The sequence below is a fragment of the Ursus americanus genome, chromosome 32, assembly GCF_024610735.1.
Source record: "Ursus americanus isolate L20-20 chromosome 32, mUrsAme1.1.p, whole genome shotgun sequence".
Classification (NCBI taxonomy): domain Eukaryota; kingdom Metazoa; phylum Chordata; class Mammalia; order Carnivora; family Ursidae; genus Ursus; species Ursus americanus.
This window is the reverse complement of record NC_142158.1, coordinates 1,863,563-1,887,206: the sequence shown is the minus strand read 5'-3', so window position 1 is coordinate 1,887,206 and position 23,644 is coordinate 1,863,563. Positions and strand designations below refer to the sequence as shown.

The window sequence follows — 23,644 nt, the reverse complement described above, 5'->3', positions numbered from 1 at the left end:
TGGTCACCCATTCCTGGCTCCCCGTGTGCTCCCCTCCCACCCCAACCTCTCTCAGCTGGAGATGGTATTTAAGGTGGTGGTTTGGGCCTTTCCAGGGAGTTTTACTCAGTTCTTCAGAGTATCTCCCATGTATACAGGAGGTAAACATGTTATTAAACTGCTGTTTGTTTTTCTCGTTACTCTGTCTTTTATTATGGGGAGAGGTTCACAGCACCTAGAAGGGTGGAGGGGAAATTATTTTTCCTCCCCTACACTGTTCTTTTTATTACATCAATATTTTAAATTGTAGTTGAATAACAGGTCATAATTTGGCACTGCAGGGCCCGTTATTTCTTTTCAGAAGTTTCTGATATAGTTTCACAAGATTCCTTTTGTGTGTGTGTAAGTTTAGAATCATTGTAGTAGCTTGGTAAAAAATCCCTTTGAGCTTCTGATCACGGTTGCATTAACTATGAATTAATTAGAATATAATTAAAGCCCTACGAAATCGAGTACTTAAGTTCAAACCTTGTGCTTCTAGTTGATTTTAAGCTTAATTTTTAATGACTAAAAATTCTGTTTTTTGTTTTTTTAACTTCTGTTTTCATATAATATTTAATATGGAATTATTTTTTGCATGCATTGAATTTTATTTAAAAAAATACAGGATCATACTGTGAAATTCTTGACACTAACATAATTTTGTAAACTCCTGTAACTAATGTCACTCATTATTCAGTTGTTTTAGAAAGTTCTTAATAGCTGAAACTCGACTTAGAAAAACTTGATTTTAAATTGTATCTCCTCTACCAATCGAGTTTGGGGTCCTTCCTTAGGTCTTCTAAATCTTTGCTCATCTAGACTGGGATTGGGATAGTAACAATACTTAACATCATACAGTTACTTGAAGAACTAATGGAGGGGCACCTGGGAGGCTCAGTCGATTAAGCGTCAGAGTCTTGATTTCAGCTTAGGTCATCATCTCGGGGTAGTGAGTTCAATCCCTAGGTTGGGCTCTGTGCTGGGCATGGAGACTGCTTGGGATTCTCTGTCTCCCTCTGCCCCTTCCGTGTCCATGTCTCTCTCAAAGAAATAATGGAGATAATTTATATAATATATTGAGTATACAGAGCATGATTCTATATAGTATAAGTAATTTTTATTTTTAATACTAAATTTTAAATATTTTGTATTTATATAATCCTCTGAAATTCTTTTACTTTGATAAACATGGATTTAAAACATTCTATATTATATATAAAATGTTAAGTAATATTTATTTTTGCCCATAGTATCATATTTATCTTAAATATGTATTTATAGTATGTGGGAGGGAATATTTCCCTTCTTCCCTTCTAAGTTCTTTGGCTGATCTAATAATTAAATTGATATGAGACAGATTAACAGGAGGAAAACAAACTTTGCATGTATGGGAGACTCGTAAAAATGTAAAACCCGTCCTGCTCCCAGTTAATTGAGTCTTTTTTTTTTTTCCAGTTAATTGAGTCTTACATAACATCCTGAACTAAGGAAAAGGGTAAGGGTCTGGGAGTATAAAGGGAAGGAAGACCATTCACAGGCAGGAGAGAGTTGTTGGAAAATAAAGGTTGCCTTGTTATGCAGATGACATTGTTAGGTGAAAAGGTGTCTCTGGTAATAGCTCTTTTCTTGGTACAGGCCTCTTTTCCAATGTAAATTTAGGCTGTTGAGGGGGAAATTAAGAGGGTTTCCAAAATCGACTGAATTTTGACTGCCTTTATCTCAAAATAATCTCTATGCGGGGGGTGGGGGGGTGGGGGGGCAGCTGGGTGGCTCAGTAGGTTAAGTGTCTGCCTTCAGCTCAGGTCATGATCCTGGTGCTGGGGTCGAGCCCCACATCAGGATGCCTGTGTGATCTCACCCTCTCTCAAATAAATCGTATCTTAAAAAGATAATCCTTATGCCAAAGAGACATATTTGGGGGGGACAAAATCTGCTCTTCTTCAATATAGATTTTTAGGGACATTTATTTTTAGTCAAAATACATTTTTAATATTTATTACCCTGAACAAAATAAACTTCTATTAATTTATTCTTTGTGCAAATTTCTTATATATGTATGATCATCTTTATCATGTATTGTGTTTTGAAGTAACTTCTAATCCGTATCCTAACAGCTAAAAATGTAAGTGAACGGTGATCACAGCAAAGGATTCATTGCTACTCCCTCTTTACCAAAACCCCCTCCTGAAACACCACCACACCAGGAAAACTAGTATTTCCATAGAAACAATCTAAATACAAGCATATGTAGAAGTCTGGAAGATGAGAGGTTTATAAAGACCACAGAAAAACATTGATAGGGGAAAGGCATTGTTTGAGAGCTCAGAAATTTGTCTTGGTTGGGTGATCCCTAATCCTCTGCTCTGGGCATTTGCTCCTTGTCCAGAGAACCCACCTTCCTCCAAACTCTGGTGTCCCCCCACCCCCATCGCTGAAGCTGTTTCCTTCTTCCACCAGGGAACTAGCATTCATTAACATCCGTAGTGTTTATTTAAATGTGGGATTGTTGATAGATTGGGGCTGAAAGCAGGAGGTAGACCACATTAATAATGTCATCCAGAGCAACCTTTTTCCAGATAAATTAACATCATGAACTGAAAAGGCAATTTCAGTCTTTAAAGCGGTCTTTGCTCCTTGGACCCATCTCATCCTCACGCTGCCTCCGCTCGTTGACGGCTTTCCAGTTGCTCACTTAACAACTCCTATGTTTTCCGCCATGTTTTCCATCCTTGTTTACCTTTCAACCTCTTTTTTTTTTGTTTTTATTTTATTATTTCTTTAAAGATTTTATTTATTTGAGAGAGAGAGAGAGCACACAAGCGGGGGGGAGGGGCAGAGGAAGAGGAAGAAGCAGGGTCCCTGCTGAGCAGGGATCCCGCCCGATGTGGGGCTAAATTCCAGGACCCTGAGATCATGACCTGAGCCAAAGGCAGACGCTTAACTGACTGAGCCACCCAGGTGCCCCCTTTTGTTTTTATTTTATACCACTTATGTATATTGTAAGGTTTTTATTATTATAAAATTAACACAGTTTATAGACTATATTTTATGGGGTCATCATTGAACTACTGTCAAGGAAGATGCAAATATGAATAAAACTCACTCTCTAAGGCACGTGGTCAACTACTGGAAGAGATGCACAAGAAATCTAGTTTGGGAAGACACTGTTAGGTGCTTTCATAGAGCTGTGGAGAGAGAAATTAATGGCAATACCAAGAAAGCTTAAATTCTCCTTCTGTCTGGGTCACCTACACCTTAGTTTAAAAAAATTTTTTTTCCATAGATCTTCTGCCACTAAAATCGAACTTCACCTCCCATGAAAATAACTTCACAGTGTAAACTATGGAGTTCTAATTTGTTCTTCTGGATCTAATTGCAATTACAAATATCTGCTTTTTTTTTTTTATTGAGACTTGTTGAAACTTTGTTATCTCCTTTTTAAAAAAAGCTTAAAATATTTTTCTGATTATGTAAGTAATAATAGTACGCACTTTTTCCAATGACATTGGAGTTATAGTCAATCAACAAAAAAATTCTGCTAACAGGTAATTATAACCAATGATGTATCACACTTGAGTATTTTATTTTACTTACAACAAAAACGTATATTTATTTGTCAATTATTTGATTATGGGCTCATTGGTTTGGTAAATCAAAACCACACCAATAAGATAATTTGAATAACAATTTAGCAAGGTAGTGGTTCTTGGGAGGAATCTGAACAATGCAACAAAGTAAGCAGTAGTAATGTCATCTGCTGGGGCAAAAAAAATTGTCCTTCCCTTCTAGGCTCTTTGGGGGGGTCTAGTAATTAAGCTGGCATAGGACAGATTAACAAGGGAAAAGCATTTAATTTCGCTCACTCAGTAGCCCCACAGCGACGAGAGCTTCCCCAGCAGTCAGGCAGCTGAGGCTCCTTTGCTATTGAGTAAGGAAGGGAGTAGGGGTCTGGGGCTTCGAAGGGAAGGAAGACAGTTCACAGGAAAATGGGAAGAGCAAATGTGCAGCGAACAGGTGTTTGCCGGGCCTTGCAGAGACGAGGAGACACAGGGAGGACGTTGAAGGGACAGGCCCTGCTAGCTCCCCTCAGCTTACGTGCCTGGCCCATGCTCTTTGTAGTTGTCTCTGCTGCTCGCGCTTCTCCTGGACTGGACCTATTCAAACCCCTCTGGGCAGCTGAGGGGGGAGGTAAAATCTCTTCCTGAGTATTTTGGGCCTAATTGTCTTCCCTCCAAATAATCCCCATGTCAGAGTGGCTCATTCTAGGATATTTGCTCCCAACCCATCAACATCAATAATAAAAACAGCATATTTTCTTACTAAAAATGGAAAGAACTCATAGACTTTCCTTGAGCGGTATTACTCTACTTGACATTTCTAGTTCTAAGAGAAATTGCCGTTTAAAATTTACAAACTCAGATAATGCAGGTGTCTTTTTAAGAGGGAATAGCTGAATAGTCAGATGTGATGTCCTCTGACATCAAATAATCATAAATTAAAAAGACATGTTTTTAAAGGTAGCACTTACCTCCTCTGTGTGATTGTGTGTCGGTCCCAGTGCGGGATTGCTATTCAGATTTAACCATAGGGTATACAAATATTTCAAGAGACCCAGAAAATGAATTGATTCCAGCAGACTAGGAATGCCATAGAATCCGATTTTCATTAAGCTATCCGTGAGTTAGGAGTCAACAGTAGCTGCTGTGTGCATGGGTGGAGAGGAACAGAAGGCCCTCTCCACTTGTGACTTGGTGACGAGAAGGGTACGATGAAGGGGGTGGAAGGGGCAGTGGCGGAAATGGACATCATGGCTGCTTGGGTCCCCACAGAGTTAAGGTAAAAATCTGACTTACAACGCCCGCCTTTCACCGTTGTGGTTAAGGCACGTGACGTCCTAATGTAATTTCCTGTCCTCTTTACTCATGTCTGCGTATGTGGACATTACGAAATGCATTCTCTGCCTGAACCTATTTGAAACAAGGAACCTAGCAATCTGTGTGACTAATGCATTTAGCAGGTGAGTCCTACTCAGTGAGATTCAGTTGAATTAGGAGAAAAAGGAAGGCCGGTCACAGGATTTCAGGATGTTTTCTGATCCCAGCTTTCTGGTGCCCGCGGTCCTCGGTCCTGCCGCTTGGAGGAATGAGGAGGGAGACCAGACAGAGTGGTGGCAGCAAAGCGAAGGTTTATTAAGAGGACAGAATCAGCTCTCCGCATGGAGGGGCGCTCCAAGAAGACACCCCCCCACCCCCCAGCAATGAGAGGAGATGGGCTTTTGGGCAGTTTTAGCGGGGTTCTTTCAGCGCGGCTCCTGCAGGATTTCTTCATGTCTTTGATCGGCCGGGGAATTTTTCCAGCAAAGCTATCTTCCCAAGCACAGCTCCCTAGGGTTGTTTTCTCTGTGGTTTTTCCAGCAGACGGAGCAGGCACGATACTGATCTTCCCCCCGGGGCCTCTGTTCGTACTGCACCGCTCTCTGGCTCTCTGCCTGTCCCTCTCCTGTCCGTCCCTGCCATATCCCCCCTCTGAACAGGTAACTCTTAACTGCCCTTTGGGGCAGGGGCGATGACCGATCTATGGTTACTTCCTTCTGGGGAGGGGCGCCGGCTGGGTCAGAGGTCTGTCCAGAGGCCCCTCTCATACGTAGGGGCCGTCCCCATCTGGGGCTGCATTGACAGGACAATTTGTAGGCTGATGGACTCTATAAACGAGAGGACACAAACTGGATAAGCGCATTCAGAATACAAGGTCAGAAAAGAAGCAGGAGGGAGAGGATGAATACTGGGGCCATCAGTGGCCATAGCCAGCGTAACAGCTGGGCCCTAAGGGAGGTCCACCAGGAGGAGAGGTCCTCTGTTTGGGCCACCAGGTTACCTGACGAATCTGAATGAGTCCCGACCTGACCCGTGTTGTTAATATGAAAGCAGCGTTCCTCCCGGAGGAGGGTGCAGGTGCCCCCTGCGTGGGGGTCAGGAGGTCAGGAGGTCCAGGGCCCGGGGATTTTGGAGGGCCATGACCTCCAGGAGTCTGCTTGCTGTGTGAGTCCTGCAGGTCTCTATACCTGAGTCTCGGATTGGTTTAGGACGTGCGGCCTGTGGCGGGACCCAGGGGCGTAGTCCGTGAGCAGCGCTAAGTAGGCTAACGAGCATCGCCCTCTCCACTGCGGGGGTAAGGTGACATATGCCCTTTGCCCACAATAGAAGAATAAACCGTCCCCTGCTCGGAGATTTAGGTGGAACCCGTACTTAAAGAGAAGCTTTGGCGGGGAGGTAGAGGCGGTTCCTGACAATTTATTCCATATTAGGGAAGCGTCTAAACGGAGCCGCTCGACCATCGTGGAAGCAAGTGAGCTGGAAGGATAGATTTTCAGAAAGAATTCTTGGGATGAGAGGAGTAAGCCTTCGGCCAGTCCGAGTGTAGAGGGGTTGCAGGACACCTGGGACCAGCCTGCTGAACAGGAGTTGTTAGCGGGGCTGAGAAAAGAGGTCTTTTCCTGGAGGGGATACTGGGCCCGGAGGAAGAGGTGAGGTTTCTCAGGATCTTTGTAGGCGCTGAGGGAGTGGAAAAGGGAGCCACTCCAGTACTCCTCTGCAGAGGTCGAAGTGACTTGGAAGGTGAAGTCGCACTGGGACGTGGGAAGATTTCCTACAAAAAACCCTGAGTCTGGAGTGTAAGTAGAGTTTTCGAAGCAAATCGGGAATGTTCCCGAGGCATTGAGTTGGAGCTGGTCCAACCAGGTGAGGTTTGGGGTGCTGTTGGACCAGGGGACTTTGGCTACTTTGGTTTCTATGTCCTTCTTCCAGGCTTTAAAAAATAGTTGCTCTATATTTTGATTGGGGAATGAATGAATATAGGAGACGAAAGGGGTGACGGAGTAATTAGCCCGTAGCCAGACCTCGATAGGGGCGGGCACAGCGGTCCCTACTGAGTCTTGCCCACATAGCCAACAATCAGTGAAAAGGAAGGGAGTGGCATTGAGTTGAACCCATCCTGGGGTCCCTGCAGATGAGAGGCAATGTAGAAGTTTGGGAAGAGAAAGGAGAAAGAGAATGAGTGCGTTCGAGGGCATGTCTGATCCGGGGTTGAAGTACTTAGCTTGGTGTTGCTCGTTTTCCTGTTTTTTGAAGACGTATTTGAGCCCTTTCCCCAGCTTGCAGTGGTATCTTGGTTTCCTGTTGTCTCTTTCCACCGGAAACCAGGGCTTAACGCTAGATTGGTGGATCCAGGCCTTGACCTTGGGCACGTTGATGGCCGCTGGGGTGGCTGAGATGACTGTGTGCGGGCCTTCTCACACAGGCCCTAGGGACAAAGATAAAGAGGGAAGAATTTTAACAAGCACTTGGGCCCCAGGTTCGTTGTCTCGGAGCTCTCGGAGACCTTGCCACGGGGATGACACGACTTACCAAGTTAAAGACTCCCTTGTCTACCAGCAGGTCGTTTACATGGAAGGGTCTCCCTTATAAGACCTCAGAGGGGCTCAAGCCCCTTTCCATGGGGGTGTTTCTATTCCAGAATAAGGCGATAGGGAGTAGAGACACCCAATTTTGACTAGTTTCTTGTGCTAGTTTTCTGAAGTGTCTTTTAACAACCTCATTAGTGCTTTCTACCTTTCCCGAGGGTTGGGGTGTCCAGGAAAGTGGGGGTGACAGCGGATTCCCAAAGCCTTGATACTCCCTCTGTTACCTGGGACTTCCAGGAGGGGCCGTTATCACTTTGAAGGGACCTGGGGAGTCCACCGAGGGACGATTTCATTTACGGGTGCCTTTACCACCTCTGAGGCCTTTTTAGTTCTGCAGGGCAAGGCCTCCACCCCGTGTGTGAAGGTTATCAAACCCGGAGGCTATTGTACCCTGTGCCTTAGTGTGAAATCCATTTGCTAACCTCCCCCACGTAGCCCCCCACTCACTGTCTGCCTCTGGGGATTTCTGCATGAGAGCCGGGTTATTTTTTGGGCAGCATTCACAGTCTTTAAAATGTGCTTAATGGTTTTGTCCAGGTTTTTTCCTGTAAAAGCTTGTGGGTCATCTGCAAGGTTTCATCCCGTCCCAGATGGAAGATTTGATGTAGGTTTTCGAACCTTCCGTTGGTTCACCTCAGAGAGCTGAAGCTTACCATCCTTAGCCTGGAGCCAGCCTGTAGGCCGAGGGCTCTATCCTCTCCTGATGCCCGTGGTGTTTTCTCTGTGGAGTAGCAAGGTTTCTCCTGGGTTACGGAGCCATCCCAAACTAGGCAGGCAACAGCAGGGGCAGTCGAGCACCTGGGGGCGGATTTTGCTGCCTTGGCCAAGCTATTCCCTTCAGATACCTCACCTGCTCCTCTCTGGTGTCCCTTGCTGCTACCTCCAGGGCGTGGGTACCCTGCCTGTAGGGGCCAGTGATTTCTTGGTGATATTCAGTGGGGGAACCTGAGGCAGTTAGAAACTGTCTCTCTTTCCAGATCGTGCCGTGGGCATGCAAAGCCAGGAAGGCATATCTGGAGTCCGTATAGATGCTGACCCTTTTGTTTCTACTGAGCGCCGACACCCGGGTGAAGGCTGTTAATTCGGCCAGTTGGGTTCTCGATCCGGATAGGAGGGGGTGCTTGTTGTTGTTTCGGGTGAAGTGGTAAAGTGACCACGGCGTACTTAGCCTTGCAGGTGCCTTGCTCAACAAATGAGCTTCTGTGAGCGAGGAGGGCCTGCTCTGGATTTTCTACTGGGGTTTCCTTTAGGTTCTCCCGAGCAGCACAGGTTTGAGCTATGGTGCATTGACAGTCATGTGTCACCTCTGTACCCTGTTCTGGAAGGAAGGTGTCGGGGTTGAAAGTGGAGCAAGTTTTTATTTGCATGACCAGACCTTCCAGCAGGAGCGCCAGGTACGGCAGAAGGCGGCTGTCCGTGAGCCCATGTTACTATCCGTGGATAGGAGGCCTTGAATATTGCGGGGGGAGGGGGAGTGTATACAGTAAGATCCCGTCCCAGAGTTAACTTGGTAGCCTCGAGGATTAAAAGAGCGGAGGTGGGCACTGCCCTAGGGCATGGCGGCCAGCCACAGGCCACCAGGTCAAGCTCTTTGCTTAAAGATCCCACTGGCTGTGGAGTCGGCTCCCGGGCCTGGGTTAGAACGCCCAAGACCATTCCCTCCTTCTCGGTCACATCTAAGTTGTAAGGCCTCCCTCTAGGAGCTTAAAGCTGGGGCGCTGAGCAAGGCCTCTGTGGGGTTATTTATTTATTTATTTATTATTTTTCCTTTTTAAAGATTTTATTTATTTATTTGACAGAGAGAGACAGCCAGCGAGAGAGGGAACACAAGCAGGGGGAGTGGGAGAGGAAGAAGCAGGCTCATAGCAGAGGAGCCCGATGTGGGGCTCGATCCCAGGACTCCGGGATCACGCCCTAACGACTGCGCTACCCAGGCGCCCCCTCTGTGGGGTTTTTAAAAGCCCTTTCCAACGCTGCGTTCCGTACTAAGAAACGGGTCCTGGCTGCCCGCGTGTTCCTGATGTTTGGTAAAGAGGGTGCGCTATTTCCCCATATCTCGGTATCCACAAGCGACAGTACCCGGTGATGCCCAAGAAACCTCTCATTTGCTTAGAAGTTCTGGGGAGACGGCATGAGGCAATGGGGCCGTACGCTATCCACTCCCAGGCTCCTTGTTCCCTCTGAAAGAACCAGACCTCTCATAATTGAGCCTTAGGTTGAGAGACCTTATAGCCCCCTTGTAGCCAGAAAATGTAGGAGCTCTGGGCACAAGTTTGTGTGCCCAGCTCGGAGGGCGCAGAGCAGGAGGCCGTCCACACACCGTGGTAGGGTGCAGTCCTCGGCTGCAAGTTGTGAGGTTTCGGGGCAGCGCCCGTCCAGATGAATGGGGACCATCTCAGAACACTTGAGGTAAAGCCGAGCACCGTGTGGTCGGATTAGTGGGGTCCTCAAATGCGAACAGAAACGGACAGTGCGGATGGAGCGGAATGCACAAGAAGGCATCTTGTAAGCCTCGGTCTGTAAACCACCTTGTGCGTCAGGGGGTTTGAGCGAGCAGCGTGGAGGGTTTGGGGCCACAGCCTCATTAATAATTCGGAGGTCTTGTACCAATCTCCACTCCCATGAGGTTTTTATACCCCCAACCTGGAGTGTTACATGGGCTTTTGTATTCTTTTTAGAGCCCCTGCTGCTTTAGATTGTTTATGGGTTTTATTAGGCCCTCCTTCGCTTCTGGTGTTAGAAGGTACTGTTTCCAACAGGGGAAGGTTGCGAGGTCTTTAAGGTGTGTGCGAATGGGCACTGCATTTAAGGCCCAACCCACTTCTCCCTGAGTTGCCCAGACCTGGGGATAAATAGCAGCCTCCGTTAAGGGGAGGCAATGGCTAGTCTGACCCGGGGCCATCAATATGAGAGTTCCCACACTGGCCATAACATCCCTACCTAAGAGAGGTGTGGGGCTCGCAGGCACTACTAACAAGGAGTGAGAGAATATTAGATCTTCCCAGGTGCAGCCCAGCGGGCGAGAAAAAAAATTGGTCATGGGCTGTCCAGTGATGCCCTTAAAGACAGTGCTGAGGCTGGACAGTTGGCCCAGGGTGGAGAAAGGAACAGGAAAGGTGGAAGGACACTGACTGGCTTTCCCTCTGTCTCGAGAATTCCCCGAGGCTCTGGGTTCCTGATGGTCAGCTGTTCCCGGGAAGCCACCATGAAGTGCTCCGGGCCCCACCAGACCTCCCGGGCATGCTGGTCATCCCACTCCTCGCAGAGGGAGACCCTCGAGGGCATTCAGGTTTCCAGGGCCCTCCTCCACATGCAGGACTGGACTTGTGGGGCTTTGATTTTGGCCGTCCCCTCTAAGGGCATTCTGGCTTCCAGGGCCCGGGGCGGCCGCAGCGGTGGCGACTGGAACCAGCATCTCGGTGGGGGTCTGGGGGGGCAGGGTTGGTAACGGCTTACAAGGCCGCACCTAGAGCCTCAGAAATTTCTCTTAGCCTCTTTTCTTGTTCCTTACTCTCCTCTTGGTCCTGGTTGTAAAAGACCTAGTTAGCAGCTCCTAAGAGCTCTTCTAGGGCCCCCTCGGGGCCAACAGCCAACTTTTGCAATTTTTTCCGAGTATCTGGGGCTGACTGGGTCACAGATTTGTCTTTGAGAATGATCTCAGTCTCGGGAGAATCGGGGGAGACTGCTGTATATTTAATGAGAGCCTCTCTCAACCTCTCTAAGAAGGCTGTCGGGTTTTCCTCTTGAGTTTGGGTGACGGTGGATAGCTGGGCATGACTTAGGGGTTGAAACTTTGACCTTTTTAACTCCCTCACGATGTGGGCCTGGAGGTGACCGAGGTACCAGTTTCTGAGGGATCATTAGGGTCCCAAGTGGGGTCTTGGGAAGGGACAGCTTGGGCTCCAGTTGGGAATTGGAAGTCCCCCATGGGCCCATCCGTGCCCTGATAATTAATCAGCTGTTCGTCCCCGTTCTCTCAGCGGTGGCCAGGACTCCGCATTTCCCCGCCTCAGAGAGGGTTTGATTTAACAGGAGCATTACATCCTTCCGGGTTAATTTGAACACATAAGTGAGATTTTGGAGGGCTTCTATGTATTTATCTGGGTTGTTGGAAAATTTTCCAAGGTCTCTGGTCTTGCAATGACAAGGCGCATGTACCCCAGCCATAGTGGCACCTCCCCGTGGACCTAAGTCCTACGTGTTCTTGCAAGAGAGAGAGCCCCTGAGCATCAGCAGGGGGTCCAGGATAGGGCGGACAGGTAAGGGGACCTCATCTTGAATCTGGATAAATTGATGGAGACACTAGGGAAGATGGAGCCGGGTGTGGAAAACCCTCTGCAGACCCCTTTGCTTGCCTGCCTTCGGGGTGGCTGTGCTCTTCCTTTGTCCCTTCCCCTGGTGTCCGGCCAGGAGAGAGCAGCCGGGAGGCTGGCACAGGCCCTTATTTTCCCTTAAGGCCCAGAAACTTTGCACGTTGGGTACTTCTTCCCATTTTCCCTCATGTTTGCAAAACCAGTCCAGTTGTAACAGATATGATGACTGATACGTCCCTCAGGCCACCGTGTCTCCTCCTCCAATTGGTATTGTGGCCATGCCTTGGAACAAACGAAAATAAGTTGCCTTTTCTTTAAGATTTGTGGGTCAAACCATTCCAGTTATTCAGGAAGCATCCCAAAGGAGTACTGGCTTTGGTCAGGGAGTTGCAATTGCCCGTCTACAGGAAGAGAGGCAATGGCCTCCCTTATCCTATTCCTCATAGTTGACCAGGAGGACTTCTTCCTGATCTAATGTTCTGGCTGTCCCTGCAACTGGCAGCCAGGGCCGCTGTCCCTCCTGCAAGACGCTAGTAATGGCTCTTACCAGGCCTGACCGTACCTCTGGGGAGTGACCCCGCTTTTCCTGACTCATTATCTCTGCATTTCCCAGGCACGGGACTCAAAGGATCCTGTCTGTGACCAGATTGGATCCTTCAGTGGTGGGAGGACGAGCCAAACTTCTGGCCCGTTGAGTTGGTATGACGGGCGTAATGAAAGTGCTCTGTTTGACAGACCCGTCTTCAGAGGTTAACAAAGGCCAATTTCTGGAGGAACTGGACAGGCCACTGGGGAAGCGGGTGATGGCCGAGGTGGATGTCCGTTCCCCTGCCCTTCTCAGCAATACCTACACAGACGTGCTCCAGCGAGACCAGAGTCCATCTTACGACGGTCACAGCTGAGCAACGGGGCACGCACCTTGCCAAGTGTAACTGCATGGTCCTCATGCATCCCGGGGGCAATCCCTGACACTGTCAAGCAAGCCTGATCCATACGGTGTGGGGATATAGTGTCCGTCACACAGAAACAACAAACATGCTTTGTGGCTGGAGGGTAGCAGGTAGAACATTGCCAGGGGGACCCCAATAAAGGAATTCAAGGTGTGTCTTTGGGGTGGGGGGTTATTCCTAACAAGTTCTGGGCCAGATCCCAGAGGAGGCCTCATACCTAAGTGCTCTGTCCACCTGATGGGGAAATGGCTGAAGGGGTAAGACTCAGGTGCTGTCACAGACAGGAGGGCAGAGGCAGAAGGCTGTTCCTCACTGTAAGGGGGAACTGGGGGTGCAATGTCTTGGAGGCCGCTGGCAAGAGGATGTCTGGGGGAACCGTCCCGGGTTTTTGCATTCCTTCCCCTAGAGGAGGGATCAGTGGGAACCTATCACCCGAGATTTGAGGATGGCCACCACGCTATTCGCTCTGAGATGATGCGTGCCCATCATGCTGTCACAGAATGGAGAGACTTGTGTCCACTACTCACGGTTAGACGTCCTTGATGATGACCAGAGATCCTGGAGGAGCCCCCAAGGAAATGTTTCAGGATTTTTTCTTATCCCAGCTTTCTGGTGCCCGCGGTTCTCAGTCACGCTGCTCGGAGTCATGAAGAGGGAGACCAGACACAGAGTGGGGGACAGCAAAGCCAAGTTTTAAGAGGCTAGAATCAGCTCTCCACACACAGAGGGGGGATCTGAGAATATCCCCTTCCCACCCCCAGCAAGGACACATTTTCTTTTATGCAGTTTTAGTGGGGGTTGTTGCAGCCCAGATCCTTCAGGATTTCTTCATGTCTTTGTCTGATTGGCCTGGGGAAGTTTTCCAGCAAGATTATCTTCCTCAGCCCAGCCCCCTTGGGTTGTTTTTCCTCCCTGGTATTCCAGGAGGCCATTCCAGGGAGACCAAGCAGGTGAGATAGGGATCTTACCTGTAGCCTCAGGTCACCTAGATCCCTCTTTGCCCGTCCCTGACATCACAGGACACCGAGTTTGTTTCAGAGGGACATTTGATCCCGCAGAGGAACCAAGGATACTGAAATCTGGCTCACATGGGCTCATTAAAGCAGGTCTTTTCTTCCTGCAAGGTGACTTCAATTTAGGGACTCGTGGGTCAAATGACATTTTTATAAATACCCTAGGCAAGCTTTCCTTTTCTTCTTTACAGATTTGTCAGTATTCAACACCTTGCTGTGCCAACAATGTGACTTAAAGTCACAGCTCTTTTTGTTGATTAAGTGGGTGGCTCTGAAAAGAGCCTTTTCGTTTAGACAGGAGGTTTGAGCTGCACAGTTGGCCAGACTCTACTTGCCCTTGGCCTTGTGGTGGCTCTCGGTCTTCTTGGGCAGCAGCACGGCCTGGATGTTGGGCAGGACGCCGCCCTGCGCGATGGTGACTTTGCCCAGCAGCTTGTTGAGCTCCTCGTCGTTGCGGATGGCCAGCTGCAGGTGGCGCGGGATGATGCGCGTCTTCTTGTTGTCGCGGGCCGCGTTGCCCGCCAGCTCCAGGATCTCGGCCGTCAGGTACTCCAGCACCGCCGCCAGGTACACGGGCGCGCCGGCCCCGACCCGCTCGGCGTAGTTGCCCTTGCGGAGCAGGCGGTGCACACGGCCCACCGGGAACTGGAGGCCGGCCCGCGAGGAGCGCGTCTTGGCCTTGGCGCGAGCCTTGCCGCCCTGCTTCCCGCGTCCGGACATTCCGGAGAAAGAGGCACAGACCTGAGTAGGGTCAGAGTTGAGTCTGCCAGAGCTACCCTACTTATAGTCTCTATGGGGCACAAAAATGAAGCTATGCCATTGGCTAAAATTACAGTTTCACTTAAACCAATGGATTCCTGGTTTTCAAATACACTTCTTTTGATTGAACAAAATTAATACGTGACGTCTGCAGAATTCGCCAATTAGATACAGGATTTGACTCACTGCCTCCTTTGTTTAAGAAGCGGTGGATAAAAAGGACCCTTAGAGCCTCATTCTCATTCTTCTTGTTATTTTGAAGTCTTTTAACGGTTGCTTCCGGCCATGCCCGAACCGGCCAAGTCGGCTCCGGCCCCGAAGAAGGGCTCCAAGAAGGCGGTGACCAAGGCGCAGAAGAAGGACGGCAAGAAGCGCAAGCGCAGCCGCAAGGAGAGCTACTCGGTGTACGTGTACAAGGTGCTGAAGCAGGTGCACCCCGACACCGGCATCTCGTCCAAGGCCATGGGCATCATGAACTCGTTCGTCAACGACATCTTCGAGCGCATCGCGGGCGAGGCGTCGCGCCTGGCGCATTACAACAAGCGCTCGACCATCACGTCCAGGGAGATCCAGACGGCCGTGCGCCTGCTGCTGCCCGGGGAGCTGGCCAAGCACGCCGTGTCCGAGGGCACCAAGGCCGTCACCAAGTACACCAGCTCCAAGTGAGCCCGCCTACAGAGCGATCGGTAAGGCTCGGCACACACCCCAAAGGCTCTTTTCAGAGCCACTCAGCGTTCTAAGGAGAACTGGCACTCGTTTATCCCGGGTGTTTATTTGCTGTGAAGAAACAGTATCTGAATTCCATGTTTTCACCTGGCGAGAAATTAGTTACAATGTATGGAGAGCTAAAGCGGCGCTGGAGACGGTATTTAAATTGGTTTCGGTCAGGAAGGATCACGTTCATTATCAGACAAATCGAGTAAAAATAAAATATTGTTTGTCTCCAAAGCAAAGCAAAACCTGGTAACCTTTGAAATTGTCAGCCCGGCAAAAGGTTTTATTAATAATGCCTCGAGCTCTCTCTCCGTAATTCTAAGGTGTACCTTACTAACGGGGAGCGCTGGGCACCCGCTAAGAAGAGCGCAAGTCGTTTTTATTCACTTATCTTTCTTTTGGGGGTGGTGCTGGCTCTGGGCCCTGGAGTTTGTATTTGCCACATGCTAAGTTAGAAAGGCAGCAGAAAAAATGGAAGTAAGATCCGGATCGACAATGTCTATACGCTGTGCGCGCCAGGCGGAGGGCTCGTTGGCGTGAGAGCCAATCCAGACGCTGCGCGGGCAATTTGAAGTCACCCACCCGCTGCGCTCAGTGAGTCTGTCCTCACCGGGTAATTCCGGGCAGCGCGCGGTGCCGGGGAGCTGACACCTTACTCCCCGGTTTCTCTGGGAGAAATTCCTCTCATGGGAAGGACTGGGCTCTGATTCCCACCTTTCCAGTCAGAATGCACTCCATATTTTCTTTCTGTGTCACTTGCATTTCGTGTTTCTATTGGAAGACATTTAAAAAGAAAACTAGAAGAGAGGGGAAGCGCTCTCCTTCACCCCCAGTTAGGGAGGACGTCAAAATCCCTCTCTCTGATCTAAGCCCTTAGGAATGGCACATTTGAAAGTATTTTGGTCTTTGCCGGGAATCCGGGCGGAAACACTTCTACACTGAATTGTATTTGCTGCAGTTTTTTGATAATATCCTTTATGCAATTACAGAGCGGAGGTGTGCAGGTGAGAATATTCTGCACTCATTGAACAGGAGACAGAATGGAGCAGCGCTATTCTTGATAGCAAAATAGGAGACGTAACCACATATCCATGGCCCAAGGAATCAACAAATTTATTGAGATACGGTCACCCAATAGGAGTCCATATAGCAAAGGGAAAAAAAAGATGAAAATACACAGTAGTACTTGGTTGAATTTCAGAAACATAAATGTCAGAAGGTTCGTATATGATACCACTTTATAAAGCTCGAAAATAAATTATAATTGAAGCATGTAGAGAAGCACATGTAAATGTATGATTCAAAAACCTTTTTAAGAGCTTCATGAATGAGTTTTTGAAAATCAGGAAGTGGATACCACAGTGACAATCACAGCAAGAGGATGTAGACAAGAACAGAGGTAAATACAAGTTGTTGCCAACATTCTAGATTTAGTGCCAGAAGTTCCATCATGGGTGTGTGATACAATGGGTCTTACAGTTAAGATGTATGCCACTTACATTCCATTTATGTATCAAGTACTGTACTGAAAACTGTAGCAGGGAGAGAACCCTTGCCGAAGAGCAAGTTCCAAGCAGCGTCTACTTTGTCATAAAGGAACTCTTAGAATGTAGAATTCCAAACCTTAAGGTGTTGCTGTAGATAGAATTACTTTCTTTTAGAGAGTAGGAGAAAAAGAAGACTGACAGGCATTAAAAAGGCCATGAAAATTCAGGTCATTAAAAATTTAGAAAACTCAAGATTTGGGCTACGATTAAGATCTCCAGCTCTTGTAAACTTTCTGTCTTCTCAGCTTTTCAAAATCTTTGTGACAGCTCTCTGACCAGACTGTGTTTGAGGAGGTCCACAGGTGCGTGTGTATTTCGTATGTGCTTTATGTATTCATGTCAATTTATGTGTGTATACCCCTCCCTCAATTCTGTTAGGAAAGAAATTATATTTTTAAATTTATGTCTCTTTTCTCCTTCCATCATCTCTCAGGATAGTTGATGATAGTAAATTCACCATGTATGTATAGCCTGGGCCTGGGGACGCATGTGTGTAGAGAGGCAGGTGTAGAGGACGTTACAGACACACATGCAGGTGCAGGTACGGGAATAGACAGGTGTGTTGGCTATCGGGCACTGCTTGAATGACTTGCACTTGTCAGCAGGAAAGATATCTAGAAGAATATGGGGTGGGGGTGGCTGAACCCTGTGCAGACTGGACAGGAGCCTGCAGAGGGAACTTGTGGCCCCCCTATAGAAGGTCCATTACAGTCCAGTATTTAGAAACTTAAAATTTCCTAAAAGAAAAGGAGAGAAAAACAAGAAAAGATCTCAAAGCTAGACTGTATGGGTTATTTGCACCTTGGTCATCCAGGTGTCTAATGCTTTGTTGTTCAAAGTATCTTGCTTAATTTGTGTCACTGCTGATCAGTTTTGGGAAATTGACCTGAGCTCAGCCAAACCTGGACGTGACTTTATTGTTTTATACTGGAACAGCTGGTAGCCTCAACAATTCATGTGATTTGCCCCTGATAATATTTTTTTTTTGTCATTTTCTCCCCTAAAGAACAATTTTTAGAACACAAAAGAACAGACTCTGGAACATTAAAATAGATGAGAGAGTCTTATCCTAAAGGAGAGATTTTTTCCCCCAAGTTATGTTGCCTGAAACTGGCCTTTGTGCAGCTTAGAGAAATTCATGTTTTCTTCCTTAAAAACTGCCTTCCATGGAGCTTGAACAAAATTTACTGATAAAGCTTAAGTCCTTTTTTCCTCCTTTCTAGATTCCATGCACTTTGCCATCCTTCAGTTAGGACTCTGTATTGGGCACATTAAATTAATTTGACCACAACTTATCTTAGTTACATTTTAAGTTCTTTGATGTGGAAAACCCCTGCATCTCATCATCCATAACTGTCCAAACCATCTCCGTTGTGTACTTTCCTTGCAGATGACTCGTTTGTCCATTTTCTGATACTTCTAACTTCTATTTCAGAGGCTCGTCTTCTCTGATGTTGCCACCAAATCAGCCTCTTGAGCGGATTCATGAGTAAAGCAGATGTGTGGGATCAAAAAGCAAAACCAACCAACGAAATGCACAAGGACATTTTTTTCCAGACTTGAATAAGGCTAAAAACTCCTAGAGAGTTGAACATACATGTAAGTATTCCTAGGGGTCGATGAATAGGGCTGCTTCAGCGTAAGAGGACTTTACAGAGGGCCTAAGAAAGTGCAAAGAACATGGGTGGGGTAGACTAGAAAGACAAAGACGCCTCCCTCTGCAGGTGCACTGGACTTCCCACTGGTAGAAGGAAGAATAAAACAGTGCCTCAGCCTAAAATCTGCATTTACATAAAAAATAAGCAATTCTTTTTGATGGAGAAATTATGAAAAGCTGTAAGGGAACACCGGAACTCCAAGGATCTTAATCTGGGGAGAACCTTATATTTCAAGGCAGAGGCAGAGGCTGAGGCCAGGGCCCTCTGCCGCTGTTGAGAGTGGCAGGGGGGTTGTGACCTGTGTTTATTGATGTCGCTGTGACGTCTGCACTTCTGTAGTTTAATAAACAGGTTACATTCTTGGGGTTAATTTATGAAAAGCGGTGGCTCCCATAGCTGTCATCCCCAAGGCTCTCCTTTTTTATCTAATATTTTTAGTGTTCCTTTTCTTAGGCTGAAGTTAAATTCTTAAGTAATAATACTTAAATGCATGCATCAGTTTTCAAAATCATGAAACACCATAACTATTATATAAAAACAAAATCAGACAGTTGTTTTAACAATAAAGGAGATAATTTCCACAGCATATAGCTGCTTGGGCCCTAGACTCTAAAACATAAATTAGAAGTTGGGTATTTCTGCCAGTATTAGTGAGAAATAAAACCAATGGGATGGATGTGCATATAAACATTAAGAGATTTCTTACAAGGAACTGGTTCATGTGCTATGGAGGCCGACAAGGGTCAAGATCTGCAGGGTTGAGTCGGCAAACTGAGGACCCAGGGGAGCCGGCGGCACAGTTCCCGTCTGGAGGCCAGCAGCGTCAGGACCCAGGCAGGGCCCATGTCTCCATCTGAGTCCAAAGGCAGGAAAAAGCCAGTATCCCAGTTCCAAGGTGGTCAGACACGACGAATTCTTATTCAGGGGAAGGGCAGCCTTTGGTTTCCATCCCTGATTTCAACTGATTGAATGAGGCCCACCCACATTAGGGAGAATAATCTGCTTTATAAATTAAGTCTACCAATTTAAATGTTTTACTCTCATCCAAAATCTCCTCACAGAAACACCCAGAATGCTGTTTGACCCAATATCTGGGTAGCACTCAGCCGGGTCAAGTCGACACACGGAATCAGTCATCACAGAACCTGTAGGTAGAGTCATCCCGTAGGCTGTTAACAAGGACCTTGGAGGTCAAGTCAGATGATCAAACCCCAAGCAGAGACTTAACTCTCGGCGGTGTGACTCTGTGTTGTTTTGTGTTTTGAAAACAATAATTCTTAGGGGACATGTGAAAAGAACAAAATACAATCTCAATTTATAAAATGATTGCATTCTTGGAAATTTCGGTGCGTCCTGAACTACATACCAACACACACGTGCACAAGGATTCAGGGACTAGGATTGATTGACAGGTTTTGTAGCTCCAGATTTACTGTGGGACACTGACTCAGGTCTTCATGGGACATCTAATATCCCTGGTCTTTTCCTAGATGTCACTGGTGCACCTTCCCCCAAGCCCTGGGACAGCCTACCAACAGTCTGCCTGGTTGCTAGAATGCTCTAAGGGCCGCTGTTGTTCTGTGAGAATGCAGACACTGATTACTTCCATTGCAGAAGCTACAGAACGGACATGTTAATGGTGGGAGCAGCTGGAAAGCTTCCAGGAACGCCAGAAGGTGTCCAGAGTCTGCAGAGCTGAAATGTCCATCGTGAGGCCTCAGCCCTGGGTAAGCCGGTCGGTCCCTGTGTCTCGCTGAACAGTCTCCAACTCCTTGACTTCCCAGCAACTTACCTGTGGGCGTGTGAACAAGCAGGGGCCTTAATGCAGCGACGAGGTGGGCAGCTTTTAAAGGCAAAGAGTCCCTCATCCCGAAGTCCTCTCCGGTTGCTGACCCTCGGCCAGCTCTGCGTGTGCAAGTGCGCCAGTCCACTGGCTCGGACTCAGGCAGAGCCAGGAGATTCACATGCAGCCTTAGCCCAATGAACGGAAAGGGCAGAGCAGGCTACTGAAGCACAAGTGCTGGTCCAGCTCTGCGGACTCCACCGCGGCCCTGGCTGTGCGTGCCTTAGACCTCAAGAACATGTGCAGACTCTTCTCAAAATACCACGCAGAGAATGGCGATCCCGGAGAAGTACTGCTCTCCCCACAGCCATCCTGGGGAGGCCTCTGCAGCCCTGAGCTCATCGCAGAGGCCGCCCGCCTCCCCCCGGCCACCCGCTCCACCTGGCACACAGACACGTCCTCTCTGTAAGATCAGGCGGCGATGTTGAAGAACGCCTCTTTCTGGAACTTCAGTAGCTAGATGTGGACTGAGAACGTGCTCTGGGAAAGACAAGGCCCACGGCACCTGCATGTCCTGGGACAGGCTATCCCCAAACTTCAGTGTTCACTTTGTTTTCCTGTCCTTTTTACGGCCACGTTGTAGCAGCCTAGAAGGAAAGACATGATAATAAATGTGGCTTTGGGGGGCAGGGGGTGGGATGGAAGAGGGTGTCCTTGGGGAAACAGGCGATGCAAAAAACACACAGTTGAATTTTGCATAAAGGAATCTAAAAGAGAAGAAAGTAATGGTTAAAGCCTTTGAAAGTGATATAAAGTCAAAACAGTAAGAGATTTACAGACAAGTCTGTGAAACTTTCCAAAGCTTATTAAAAAATTATTTGAAAAACTACAGTAAACTTCTCATGAAAAGAATACATAACAATGAAGTGACGTGATAGGTTGCCGTCACTATAAAAAAATACAAATTAAAAGGCAAAGAAACACCATTACACACCAGTTATGAGGTCACAATCTGGTATGCTCAAAACACCAAAGCTGGCGAGGATGTGGAGCGAGATGAGCCAACCCTCAGTGCTGGTGCGAACGCAAAATGGAAAAGGGTCTCCCGCCTTGGAAGACCGTTGGGCCAATTCGTACAAAACTATACATGCTCTCCCCACACAATCCTGCAAGTACATCCTTCCGTATTTACCCAAAGGAGTTGAGGATTTATGTACACACAAAACTTGCACTCGGATGTACATATTAGCTTTATTCAGAATTGTCAAAACCTGGAAGCAACAAGATGTCCTTCAGTGGGTGAATGGATAGACTGTTACATCTAGGCTATGCTCACATTCAGCGCTGAGAAGAAATGAGCTATCAAGCCATCAAAATGCGTATGACTTAGTAAAAGAAGCCAGTTTGAAAAGGGTACACACAGTATGATTCAACTATGGTGGGGGAGGGGATCTGCTTCTCACTCTCCCTCTGCCCCTCCCCCGTTTGTGCGCTCTCAAATTAATAAAATCCTGAAAAGAAAAAGAATAATTTTTAATGTATTGTTTTACAAAACATAGAGACAAAATAATTCCCGGATTTCCTCAGATGCTTAGAATGAAGAAAAATAATCCACTCATAAATGAAGGCTTTTTTCGGTGTGTTTTATTTTTTTAAAGATGACTTTGTATCACATCTGCTTTAATGGTGAAAATAATACAGAATATAAAAATGAGAATATAGGCATGGACTATTCATGCAAATATTCAGGTGTTGCATAAAAATGTTCGATAATGATAACTTTCTAAAGTCCCTGCACTTGTATGAATTATGCCCCAATTAATATTAGAAATATGTACATGTGATGTGAATATGGAGTTGCAATTCAAACATACTAGCGGTTTTTGCAAGTTGGTCCTTGTGAAAGTGTTTTGAGAATGCGGAAGTATTTGAAATTCTTCCACTCAAATTTGAGGGGTAACATTGTATAAATATAACACTGGATTTTTAAAAATGAATTCTTGATATTAATTTGGTTGCACTGTAGCTTTATCTTACTTCACTTTTTTTCTCCCCAACATTTTAAACTCATATCTTGAAAATGAGCTAACAGACATTGAGGTATTCTGTAAGTATTAACGTATTTGTATTTGGCCAAATACAATTATTTATATTTATTTCCAAGTAACTGAAACTTGATACTGCTTGCAATTTAAAATATTACATCATAAAGTGAGTGCGTATATATGGTATATATTCATTATGTATATATTATATATAACACGTATGTGTTATTTATACACATTTACAGTAAAATATAATCTATTTTAATTTTTCCAATACTTTTACTCCAACAGGATGCCAAAAAATTCAAAGGCATCGGATGTCCAGTTTCTGATTATTTCATGCTCCTGGTTATAGAACAGCACTGAGATGGAGAGTACAGATAGAGCCAATCCTTTGAGATTTTAGCTATATGTTCTATGAGCCCAAATAGACTATATGCATACATTAATACATACATACAGACCTTAAAATAATTATACATATAGGGGTGCCTGGGTGGCTCAGTCCTTAAGCGTCTGCCTTCAGCTTAGGGCCTGACCCCAGGGTCCTGGAATCGAACCCTGCATCGAGCCCCGCATCGGGCTCCTCCACTAGGAGCCTCCTTCTTCCTCTCCCAGTCCCCCTGCTTGTGTTCCCTCTCTCGCTGGCTGTCTCTCTCTCTCTGTCAAAGAAATAAATAAAATCTTAAAAAAAATAATTATGCATATAATACATTTTATATATATTATATTTTTATGTATATTGTATTTAATGGAATTAATAGAATAATCAGAAACTGGACAGTCCATGGCCTTCTATTTTTTGGTACCCTCTTGGAATAAGAATGTTAGAAAAATTAAAATTCATGTTCTTTTCAAATAAGTGGTGTACAGATGATAATGACTGGGAGAACTATTCAAATTAAATATGCTAACAGCATCCTTATGTTTATTCTGTGGACTACATATAATTCTTCCAAAAGCTCAAAGTGGGATATAAAAATTACTAAGGTATTATGAGTATTCTTTTAATATATATCTGGATAAGAGTCCATTTTATGCTTTCTAAATTTTTAATTATATTGTTTTTCAAGACAGATTTGGGAACCCCAAATCTGGTAAATTAACCTTAAGAACGCGATGTCTTTTGTTGGCAGAGAAGAATGATGCTATTAGCCTGGGGAAAAAAAGTGAGTTAGATTTAAAAGAAAAAGAAATTATTCTGGGCCCAGATAAAGGACTTTCAGTAGAAAAGGTAACATGCACTTAGCCTTTGGAAACAGCACCAGCCATTAAAGTGGTGTTGAGGCTCCCCTGGGTCAGGCAGGTACTCAGTACTCAGAGAACTCCCTAACAGAAACTCTAGATGGAGATTTTGGTCTCTATTCATGAAACAAGTCGTT

The 23,644-nt window shown here is 46.5% G+C and overlaps 2 protein-coding genes across 3 annotated transcripts; one reads left to right on the top strand and one right to left on the bottom strand.

The window, feature by feature from the left end:
• Window positions 1-5,186: 5,186 nt before the first annotated feature.
• On the bottom strand, window positions 5,187-14,540 carry LOC148107292 (histone H2A type 1). Its single transcript, XM_087858017.1, has 2 exons — window positions 13,271-14,540; window positions 5,187-7,320 (listed from the first exon to the last, which is right to left on the bottom strand). The coding sequence occupies exon 1, from the start codon at window positions 14,474-14,476 to the stop codon at window positions 14,084-14,086; it is 393 nt and encodes a 130-aa protein (XP_087714143.1). The 5' UTR covers window positions 14,477-14,540; the 3' UTR covers window positions 5,187-7,320; window positions 13,271-14,083.
• Window positions 14,541-14,757: 217 nt separating this feature from the next.
• LOC123794183 (histone H2B type 1-C/E/F/G/I) lies at window positions 14,758-22,396 on the top strand. 2 transcript variants are annotated; one of them, XM_045800408.2, is made up of 3 exons: window positions 14,758-15,201; window positions 18,212-18,375; window positions 19,925-22,396. In XM_045800408.2, the coding sequence occupies exon 1, from the start codon at window positions 14,801-14,803 to the stop codon at window positions 15,179-15,181; it is 381 nt and encodes a 126-aa protein (XP_045656364.2). In that variant the 5' UTR covers window positions 14,758-14,800; the 3' UTR covers window positions 15,182-15,201; window positions 18,212-18,375; window positions 19,925-22,396. The 2 variants fall into 2 exon arrangements, with proteins under 2 accessions (XP_045656364.2, XP_087714144.1); XM_087858018.1 differs by having other exon boundaries at window positions 20,049-22,395.
• The last annotated feature ends 1,248 nt before the right edge of the window (window positions 22,397-23,644 follow it).